The sequence below is a fragment of the Varanus komodoensis genome, unplaced genomic scaffold (assembly GCF_004798865.1).
Source record: "Varanus komodoensis strain SLA01 unplaced genomic scaffold, ASM479886v1 scaffold15, whole genome shotgun sequence".
In the NCBI taxonomy this organism is placed as follows: Eukaryota; Metazoa; Chordata; class Lepidosauria; order Squamata; family Varanidae; genus Varanus; species Varanus komodoensis.
Genome location: NW_025335440.1, coordinates 22,415,987 through 22,427,629, shown reverse-complemented (window position 1 = coordinate 22,427,629; position 11,643 = coordinate 22,415,987). Strand labels below are relative to the sequence as shown.

At 46.3% G+C, this 11,643-nt stretch overlaps 1 protein-coding gene across 1 annotated transcript in view; it reads left to right on the top strand.

Annotated features, from left to right (window-relative positions):
* The first annotated feature begins 6,357 nt into the window (after window positions 1–6,357).
* The window catches only part of GPR158 (G protein-coupled receptor 158), a 137,373-nt gene continuing 132,087 nt past the window's right edge, over window positions 6,358–11,643 (top strand). Inside the window, exon 1 of the mRNA XM_044425022.1 lies at window positions 6,358–7,238. Coding sequence (XP_044280957.1) covers window positions 6,358–7,238 — 881 coding nt within the window. The remainder of the gene's footprint in view (window positions 7,239–11,643) is intronic.

Genomic DNA, 11,643 nt, shown 5'->3' with positions numbered 1-11,643 from the left:
GGATAGTGCAGGTTAGATGGAAACGAAAGGGGGATCATTATTTTACTATATGTATAATTGCTGCATTGCTAGTTGTGCTTCTTGATGCAAAAAAAGTATTTTACATAGGGCATAACCTGCCAATCAGCAAGATAAAAAGCAAAGTGGAAGGAAAGCAGAAGCAGGAGAGGAAGCCAGCAACCAAGATTAAAAACGATCCTACGCAGATTATGAAAGGCACCAGGGGAAGCCAGCCCAAGACAAGACAATGCAAATGAAGACCAGATGTAAAATGAGAAGCAGAGGCAGGAAAGACAGCAGGTGTTCTGCAGAGATGAAGTGTTCCAGGCTGATGCTGGGTGGTCTTGGCTTAGAGGACACCGAGCATGGCAGGGAGAACGGCTGAGAGCATGTTAATGCAATGGCTCAGAGGGCGAGCGGGAATGTCTTTGTAGCAGATCACTCCTCGCCAGTGATGCACTCATTACAGGACAATAGCCAAGCCCTGGACCTTTTCATCTCAGTGTTCCTCTCCTTTGTTTGCACAATGGGGATAGTAAGGATGACTACCTGAGGGAGCTATTGTGTGGATTCTAGGAACAAAATTGTCCAGCTAGAGAGAAATCTAGAGACAATCCTTCTCTTTGGATTCATAATAGTAATGAGAAGTCAGTTGACCTCAACGATGAACTAGGACAGGATGAGTTCTCAGCCTCAAAATCCCTGTTCACTTTAGATTTTCTCACACTTTGTGTATTTTATTTATCTATAAAAATAGTCCTATTCCACCCTTCCTTACTAAGCCATGGGCAATGTAAAAAAAATCATTGAAATAACAATTGAAATAGAATACTAAGTTGAAAATAGAAAAAGATGGGTGTACTCCTCTGGGTTCTACCCTTGTTAAGATGGAAGTGTCCAAATTTGGTGTTTCCAAAGGCCCAGTGTCCTGCCAGGCTCTCCATATACCTGCTGGTTCATTTCACTCTGGGAGGGATTTTTAGCTTGCTGAAGAAAGTATGTTGGTGGCGCAGGGCTAGCGAGGAACCCCGTCCTTCCTCTCCCCTCCTGCACACCAGCAAGCCCCCATCCAGACCTTGTCAAAGCCACTCTTGTGAGGGGGGAAATGCTAGGAGCTACAGGACTTTTGTCTGTCTAAACATGCATAGGACCCATAGGTGACCCAAGCACAGCAGGACCCCAAACAGGAAAGGAGGCCAGCTACGAAACACTGTGCTGCATCCAGAGGAAGGAAATTGATCATGTTTTCTTCCTATCGAAAGGCATGGGAGAAGTGACTTGTGAATAACTGATTTCAATAGGATTTAGAAAGTCTGACAAAGTGCCAGCTACTTTAGGAGTTTACTGATAAGCAGATTCATTGTACTGTACTTCACAGCGTGGCTGAATGGCTGTTGATTTTGCTCCCGTGTGACAATTCAGTGCAGGTAGAGAAACATGCAACACAAGATGGCAGAATTCCTGCTCATTGGCTGGCTAGGGATGAAGATCATCATCATCATCTTGTATTGATTTCATTTCTCTACTGTCCCACAGCCAGATTATCTCTGGGTGGTTGCAACCAAAGACACCTCACAGGTACTAAGTTGGGGAAGACTTACCACCTCATAGGCTACCTGTGAAGACTTAACAATATATAACGTCAGGTATGACAATGCTACCAAGAGTGCCATGAAAAGGAGAGGTGGAAATTTTACTGCAGCTTTTGCTTATATCCCCCCCACCCCCAAGAATCTGCCTCACTTCTACCAGCTTGTTTGTGTTCTACAGTGCTCACTTCCGCCACATTTTCTGTCCCTCCTGCCCACAGATGGTTGTTCTCATGCCATATCGACTGCCTTCACCTTTTCCTTTGACTGGGGAAATGTAGCAAAGCAAAATTCCTTAGCAGGCTCTGTTTCCTCTTCTCTCACTTAAGTGCCTCCATATTTTTGACTCTTCCCTTGATAAGCTGTAGTGAGACAGGCTTCTATGCAGTTTCCTTTCAACCACATGTTTTTCAAGGCCCCTTTCTTTAATCAGAGGTTCATAAATTTCACTGCTGTTAGAAAAAGGAAGAACATCAAATAGGCTGCTGACAGAACGAGATGAAACTTAGTGCCACATCTTAGGAACTGAGTTCAATTTTGTGCATCTGGCAGAAAGCATTGCCTGTGTCTGGAAGGTATATAATCCTTTGCTTCTGCTTTTTTCCAGGTAGTTAAAATGTGCTGGATAAGGAAAGGCAGGTGCTGTATCTCAAGGGCTTTGGCTCTGTTGATGTTTCCTTCTTGACTGCACAAAAAGGAAAGCACATGCCTTGAAATTGGTCACTTTACTCTCAATTTTTAATTTCCATAAATAACCAGTGTGTCTTTTCTTTTAAATTTCCCTACCCTTTTAATGTCTTTCTAGGGGTTCCTATCTGCAGACATTTTATAGAATAAAAGCAGAATGTAGTTTCTGAAAGCAATTTTAGATGGAATTTTGAAATTGGTGATCGTAACTTTAGCAATAAGTCTACTCCTCCCTGTCAAGAATCAGCCGGTTCATTATGTTATGCCAGGGCCAGGAGAGGGAGTTTTGCTGCCGGAGGTGGGATGGTACCCCTGTCCTGCATGGTACCCGTCCTGGTACCATGGTCCCTAAAACTGTACCAAAACTGTACCTAAAGATGGTACCCCTGTCCTGCATGGTCCCTAAAACTGGCAAATTTATGTTGTCCCCTGAGGCAGAAATTCCCACAAGCACTTCTTCCTTCCCCTGGGAGTAAAAAAAATAATAATCATAAGAACTTCAGGATGTAACCTTATGTTCCTTGGAAAGTGTCCAGATGTCTTGGACTGCAATGTTGGCTGGGAATAATGGCCATGTTGGCTAGGAAAGATGAATGTTGCAGTCTAACACATCTGGAGGGTTTTTTTGGAGGGGTGTTTTACAAATGTGTCCACTCCTTTTAAAAAGTCATCTTGTCTTATGGATGTGAATTCCACTGAGCACAAATGATAGCCATAGAACTGTGTCCTGTTTTAAACAATGAAGCTTTTAAAATTCTCCATAACATCCTGTTCTTGCATCTTTTTAATGTCCTTTAAAAAACCCCCCAAATATACCAATCATAGAAATTCAATATACATAATTCCTTAAAAAATCAGAATTAATGATACCTACGAAAATCAATATTATTCACAACAAAGGGTAAAATACAAATAGTTGAATGGCATCCTGAAAATTATTATTTTAATATATCTTATTGCATTAGACAAAAACCTATCATTTTCTGGTCTACTTGCCTGGATTGACTGATTTGTGGTGTTAGGCATTCATCTTCTCAGCTGTTCTTATGATTGGCAGATATATAATGGAAGAACTTGAGCCCTTCATTGGTGTCCATGGTGGTTGCACATCTATGAAAATCTTCTCTCTCTCTGTTCCATTATGGAGGTTTGGAGTGAAAATTGTTCCTTAAGTTGGTTTTTCCTTTTCCCCTGGAAATTCTTTTGTTGTGTACAGCTTAATACAAATAAATTGTGTTTGAGCCCTCCTTTGAGTCATCTTAGGAATCTTGAATAGAAGATAGTGAGTTTGGGATGGTAGACAATGTTAAAAAATCAGCTATTTCAAAAGTTTTTGCTGCACTTTTGTTCCATCTACTTTGGTGGAACACATCACACTTCTGGAGGGCACCAGGCTGAAGAAGGCTGTGATGGTTTGTAGGAGTAAATCCCAGACCAAGAAGATTAAGATGGTTGCAACAATTGATTTTTGAAAGGGTGAGCATGAAAGTCTCGTTATTTCCCGATACAGAATTTGTGGCTTAAATGATGCATTATCCACATAATGAACCATGTTCGTTGGACTGAGCTGGAATGCTAAAGCCAAGAATGAGGCGCTGCTGGGAACTTGGTAGACAGAACTCAGAAAGGGTGGAGTGAATTCGTTGGGTGGGATTTATCTATTCATTTTAAAGAGTTATAAGACACCTTTTTCCAAGGTGGAGTGTAACAAAATGTAAAAGCACAGCACACTGTAAAACAATGATAATAATTAATAGTAAATAAAACAGTAAATAACAAATTTAAGAGATGACTAACTCTCACTGCATTCTTTGGATTATTTTGGATTGCTTTGCCTCACTCCTCAGATAAACACTTTGTCATTAGCTAAAGGTAATGGGCACTTAAATCCACGTTAAGGGTGCCATCCTATTTAAGCTTAGCCAGAAAAAAGACCCTGAAAGCCTAGCATGGCCCAGCCAGCTGTGGAGCATGCTGGGAGTTCTAGGGCTTTTTTGCTTATTGCCTAAACGTGCTTGGATTGTGCCTTAAGTAAACGATCTTTTTGTCCCTGAGAGAGTGGAAGGATTAACGGTTTCTGACATACAACAAACTGCTTGTTCCAAAGCACACAGAGCAGTGATATGGATGAAAGCAGTTCAATTTCAAGTAAGCCAATGATAGCCCACATTATCCAGATGTCATTAGCCATTCCAAAAGTATTGAAGGAGAGATGTAGATCGGCCCCCATGAGCTAAGCCATCATTGTTAATCCACCCCGTTCTTTGCAATGCCTTGTCCACAGATCGTCTTAAGAAGGCTACAACCCCACGCACAGTAATGTGTGCTTTAGTTGTGCCTTCCCTTGGTTTTAGTTCCTTGTGCCTTGATGTTTTTAGTGCATAACCATAGTCATGACAGCACACATAAAATAGATCAGGCAGTTCAGATGCCCAGAAATTGGACTGAATTTTACAGAAGGCTATAATTTACTCGAGACAGAGACTGGATTCTGGCAATGTGGGATTCCCCCCACCCCGCGCCCCGCATCACTGCAGTGAATTTGCCTTTCTCACAAGGACAGAATTATCACAGACGTTTAGAAATATCCTGCATGTTTTCATTTGTCTGAATGTCAAGAAAGATAGGAAAGGGTAAACCAGCCTTCCCCGACTTACCGCCCTCCTAATATGCTGGCCTACAACTCCACTGCCTGCGGCTCAGGAGGGCACCAGGAAGGTTGGTCCAAACACTTCCTCTGCCATCGAACGCCGTTTCTGTTGGAGCGGAGTTGTATTCTCAGATTTATAATCTTGAAATAAGTTTTTAAACTCCCGCCAGTAGGGGTCTCTATTTCCCTGGTCTCTGACGCCTAGGATCTCAACGAATCCTTTCAAACACCACCAGCCCTCAACACCAAACCCCAAACCCCAGTCCCAACTTTCTGGGACACGGATGATCATGGGAAGATTCATTTCAGCCTCCGTTCTCCACGATCTTTCATCATTAGGGAACAGGTCTCCTGGGCGGGCAGCAAAATTTCTAAGAGATCTCCCCACTGCCCAGCCTCCATAACTTCGAATCTGGGCCAGATCCGAAGCGGTGCACCCGCGAAAGGCGCGGGCGGCTGCCTCCCGAGCCTGCAGGTGACAACGCCGCGTCTGCTCCCCGCTCTCGCTTTCTCCAGGGAAGCGCCCTCGCATCCGCAGCTCTTCCTCCTCCTCTCGGTTCAGCGCTCCACGGCTCCCCGCGCCGCCCACTACTTGACTGTATCATGACTGACAGACGAGGCGGCCACTCAGATCTCCCGGCGTCTGGAGCCGGCACCTATGAGGACGGCCCGTGAAAGGGACGAGCGGTCAGGAGGGGCTGGCCCTGGGCAAAGCAGCCTAGTTAGCAGCCTCCTACAGGCAGGCAGCCAAGGAAGGGGTGGGCGAGTTGCCGCCGCGCTGGGAAATCCGAGCACTCCAGTGAACGGGCACCTGCTCCAGGGAAGGAGCCCCTCCCCAAATCCTCGGGCCGCCCACCTCCCTCTCTCCCGCGCGCTCGGGGTCGAGCCGCGGCTTTCTCCCTCCACCTCGGGAAAGGATGCCTGAAGAACTCGCGCGCAGCAGCGGCGGCGCCGGCGGCGGCGGCGGATCTCGGGGTTTTGTGTGCGTCTGGATGGAGACGGGGGAACGTGCCACTTGACCCGATGATGGAGCAGCGGCAGCGGCAGCAGCAAGGGGAGGACGTGGTACACCAGGCAGGTCTCTAAAATACCTGGCTGAGAGAGCGCTGTCAGCGGCGGATGGGGGATGAAGACGTATGCAGGCTAACTATAGCAGCATCTCCCTGTAGCCAGAAGGGATGTAACCTGCTCTCTTAGCCAGGTACAGCCTGCGTAATTCCCAGAACTTGTCCCACCGGGTGGGGAGACGACGCAGGCAGAGTCGCCGCCACAGGTGAATCGGATTCTCCCCCGCCCCGCTTTCTGGTCCAGCGGTTGTGCTTTTCGGTTTGGCTTGCGAATGCAGGGCGGCTATTCATAATCCTCCCCCAGCGCAGTGGCTTGGGTTGGGTTTGCGCGGACTCGGGGCTCCCTGGGCCGAGTGGGGGGAACATGGCTTTGCCGCGGGTGCTCGCCATCCTCCTCTTGGCTCCTCTGGGGTTTGTGGTCGAGGCCAGCCAAGGGCAGACGACGGTGCCTGGCAGAGGGAAAGCCGCCAAAGAGAAAGCGCCTGTTTACCACCACGGCAAGAGTGCGGCTCTTCCGTCCTCTCCGTGGAGCAGAGCGGCGGAGGAGAGCAGCTTCTTGGCACAGAGGCTCACCCAGGAGGTGCCCCCGCACGTCGTGTCTTTTCTCTACACCGGCGATTCCCGGGCCCTGAGGCGGGCCAACTGCTCCGGGAGGTACGAGCTGGCGAGCTTGGCCGGGAAGCCTCGCCTGGCTTCACACCCATCGCTGCACGGTGCCCTGGACACCCTCGTCCATGCGACCAACTTTCTCAATACCGTCCTACAGAGCAATAAATCCCGGGAGCAGAACTTGCAGGAAGACATTGAGTGGTACCAAGTGTTGATCCGCAGCCTGCTGGAGGGGGATCCCAGCATCTCCCGGGCGGCCATAACTTTCAACCTGGAGCCCTTGTCCTCTGCCCCCCAGGTCTTCCTCCAAGCCAGCCGGCAGGACAGCCAAATCTTGCTGCAGGACTTGTCTTCCGTGGCTCACTTCCTGGCCAACTCCTCCTCCAGTGAAGCAGAGTGGTTCCACAGCCTGAAGCGCAAGTGGAGGCCACACCAGCACCGTAAGCTCTCTGGTCCTGGTTCTAAGGCCATAGAAAGCGGCTTGAGGAGGAGGGATGGCCATCCTTCAGAGAAGAGCCACATCAAGTGGTCCTCTCCCTACCTGGAGTGTGAGAATGGGAATTACAAACCTGCCTGGCTGGTGACTCTGTCTGCAGCATTTTATGGGTTGCAGGCAAACTTCCTTCCTGAATTCAGGTAAGAGAGCTGAGGTCTTATTAAATGTCCCCTGACATCTTGCCATGGCAAATCCGAATAAGAGGCAATTTTGTTGGAGAGTGTGTGCTTTTAAGAAACCAAAGTTCAGTGAATGGAACCATAATATATGCTTGGGGGCATGCCTGAGTGGAACAACACCAGCCTTCTGTAGTCCTAGCTTTTGGCACAGTTTTCAGAGGTATTGTTTGTTAAGATGTTTGCTGTGCTGTCCTGCATGTGTCTACATGGAAGTAAGTCCTGTTGAGTTTCATGGGGCTTCTTTCTAGGCACATGGGTATAGAATTAGAGATGATCTTACTCAAAAATTAGTTCCTGGGGTTTTCTCCCAAAAAATTGTGCCAAGGAATCTATAACATTAGAATGCTGGTTTCCAATCTCCCTGGCAAATAGTGAGATGGGTTTTGTAGCCCAGTCTTACGTCTGTGCAGTCAGATGCAAGCTCTGCTGTGTTCAATTGTGCTTTGCAGTCTAAGATACAAATGTAGGTACAAACAGTATAGAGTTCCCCTTAAAATTTGGGAAGATCCTTCCTTAAAAAAAGTATCTGGGCTGCAGTTAATGGCATGCTCTAGAAGAAAATAAAGATCTATGAAATGGTTTACTCAGCCATATGATTTAGGAGTTCAGGTGATATGGAATAAGTCTCATGACCAGAAGTGGAAAGCAAAAATAGAATGGAAAAGTAACTGTTTTGCTTCTTGTGAGAACTTCCAGCCACAGTGAATGGGCTTACTTAGCACTTTGGTCATGGCTGTGGAGATGAAATCCCAGTGAAAGCAATAGGGCTTAAGTCAGTCCTATCTAGCGTCAGCTGTTGATTTCAATGGAACAAGCAGTGTGTGCTTGTGTGCAGGAAATCGTGCTGTGCTCATTTGGGATTTATTCCCTAGTGAGTCAGGGATTGTGGCCTTAGTCATCACAACCATTGCTGTATCAGAACCCATGGCATTACACCGGTGGTCTCCATCCTGAGCCCTCCAGATGTGTAGGGCCACAACCCCATCATGCTGACACATATGCAAATATCATTAGACATTTGTATCCAAAATTGCAGACAGACTAGCCAGCCCTGAAATGTTACCACCGTGCTTTCATTTGGTTCTGTGCATCTGAACTGCTTCAATTATCTGTTGGCTTTAGTTTGTATGCAGGTAATAAACTTGTCTGTTGAATTTATGGCATTAATGGAAGCAGTGCAATAAGACTAGACTCAGAGCAGCAAATGATTGACTCAGCTGTAATAGTTAATATCAAGTTATCATTATACGCAGAGGAATTTGGGAGAGCCTTTTTTCAATCAGAGTCATTCTAGAGATGGGGATTTGGGCCTAAAAGTGATTTCCCCTAATGTCAACTTAAGTTGGGATTTGGATCTAGGCCATCTGGTACCCCATCTGGTATCCCGGCAGGCCTGTCCAGCCAAAGTTGCCTTCATTTGCCATTACTATCTGAAGTGGGTCTGGCCATCTCTATTAGCAATTCAGCTGTGTTATCACTGACAAGCTCAAATAACACTTGCTTTGAGATGATCTATGATGTTCTCCTCCTTATTTTGGTATCTAAAGGATGAGTCTTATGTACCTTTAGATAGGACCAAGGCCTACAACTCCCCACGTGCACACTGTGAGTTGCAAATCTTGTTCCTGTTTGGAGATGAATAGCATGGCAACCTAAATAAGTTTTTTTTCTTGAACTTTTAGTAACGAAAGTAGGTCATTGCATTGATTTTTTTGGGAGAGGTGTAAGGGAAGGGTTCTTTTTTTTTTTTTTTTGGCCACTTTTGCTTGGGGAAGGAGCAGGTTAGCATAATGCTCACATATAAGATTGATGCACAGAGGCTGCCTGTCTATACAGATGGCCAGACAAATTGTGGTATCGTACACCTTTATTTTTTGGTCTATTGAAACAAAAGCTGTATATCAAGAAAAGCCGATGGCAGGGTTCCAAAATTTCTGTAAGATGGAGAGAATAATTTATTGTAAGGAGTAGCCAATTCATCCTCCATATTTTCCTTGAAAGTGTTCATATAAGAAAGTCACCAAAACATATTGCAATTATTTTATTTATTATTTAATTTATAGCCCACCTTTGGGTCAAAATTTGGTTGTCAAGACTGCTAACAATAAAATATAGGTTAAAGGTAGCATCTTAATGAAAACATAACATTAAAAACAAATCCATTGAAAGCACAACAATAAATGAAATAAACAGCACTGGGCTAAATAAGACCCCTTTGGTGACAGACAGACCAGCCCACATGCCAAAGACCTGCCTGCATAAAGGATGCCTTTCCCTGCCAGTCAACTGAGTCAAGAAGTCCCAGTGCCTGGGAGAATCCACTGGGAAAGCCCTCTCCGACTTCCTCACCAAACATGCCTTTGATGGGGATGGGACTGAGCCCATGCTAAGTACCTAATGAAATAGCAATATTGGTGGAAGTTTCAGATGATGGGTTAACAAACACTGGTGACACAGTATCAGGCAGGTATGCTAACACCCATCCTTGGTAGGATACTTCTGATTTTGGTGATATTGTGGAATTCCTTCTGTGAAGTGACCTTTTTCTTAGGCTGCCATAACCATGAAGATCCTTGCAGGGTCAGTAAACTCCAGCGCAGCCTTCCCCTACCTGGTACTCAATCGTTTTGGAAGTGCATCTCCTTTAAGTCCCTGCCAGTGTGTCAGTGGTCAGGAATGCTGGGTGCTGTAGTCCAAATCCTGTGGAGGACAGCATGTTGGGGAACACTGCTTTAGGGAATGCTTGTGTTGATCCAGTGTGAATCTGGATCCAACCCTCTATTTTTCCAGACAAGCCTTACACCTGAATGTCATTCACATGAGGATATCACAAGGCAGGTCCTGAGACACTTTGCTGCAGGATTTATCATGGAGACATATTTTTAAAAAGAAATTATTACAGAATATTTTAAAAAGTATTTGAACCCTCAAAGAAGGCAGCTGGTAGAAGTTCTCTTTTGCCCTCATCAGTTTTGCCTGGTCCGTTATGGCTGCTCTTTTTCTGGTTTCCTCCCTTCCAATCTTGATCCCTTTCCAACTTTTCCAAGCTGCTACTGTTGGGAGCTACGTTTTTCCCTTATTCATTTTCAAGCTCCAGGCTCCAAAACAGCAGTCTCTTTGCAAAATAGCTGTTTATTGCCAGTTTGCAGCTAACAAGCTACAGCAACTGAAAGACTAGTTCTCTGTGCATGAACAGAATGGTTAGTTGAACCCAGACTAGAAACTACTTCCAAAACTCCTCCTCCTCCGTAATGCAGGGCTCCACATGGGTGGGTCCTTCTGGAAATGGGCTAGCCTCTGAGACCTTTGCAAGGCCTCTACCTGGGTAGCTCTTCCATCCCGAGGCTGCATCATGTGGTCAGGGACCAGACAGGGCATGGACTCATCTCACACCTCTCCTTTGTCCCATCCCTTCCCTTTCAAAACCCTGTTTGTTCCCATGCTCTGTCTGAGAATCTGGGGGTGGCAGCCCTGAGACAGCCTCATCCTCCTCTGCCCCTTGATTCCCTACCATCTCCCAGTCTTCACAGTCCTCATCAGAAGAGTCGGTGCAGGCCTGACCTTGGAAAGCATGACAAGAATAATTGTCTAGTCTACAATTACCTGCCCTCTACAATTTTGCTCCAAGTGACTGGACCCCCTCTTTGGTTTCTTCCACTGGTGTTGCTGTCCAATTATTGAAGCCTTTCCCAACCTGACTCTGTTGAGCATTTTCAGGGGTTGGAGTGGGCAAGTACAGAAGCTTGTTTCCAACTGGACAGTTGATCCATGTAAATCTGGATCTAACCTTTGTTTTTCCAGACAAACATCACATGAGGATACTCCAGGGCCAGCCCCAAGACAAATTGTTGTAGGATTCATCTCAGGGACTTGTCTTAGAGACAAATTTAAAAAATCAAATTCCTGCAAATTAATTCGAAGAAGGCCCAAAATCCAGTCTAAAGCACACTGGGCTACTCTGAGAAATAAAAAGGGATGGTGCTTCTCACATCTTGAGAAGGTCCCCCGCTGTGTTATTATTTTGGATGTTTTCTAGTTTTGTCTGGCCTAAGACACTGTGCAGCCACAGGCGAAGGACAAGATCCTCCCACCATCTCATGTACAGAGGCTGACTGGACCAGCAGTTTCCAGCACTGGGACAGCATCTGTCTCCCACATGCACACCTGTGCCTAGTTTTGAGGGCACAGCACTGGCTGTGTGGCACAGACATCTCTGACTTCTGAGAGGGGAGTGGTCAGGGGGCTCAGCTGATCGGAAGCCCCTTCAGCCTTTGCCACCTGAAGTGGATGTCTCACTGCGCCTAACAAGAAGGCAGGCTCTGGGTACCCCGCTGGAAGTCTGCTTGTGTACTGCTTCAGTCAATGT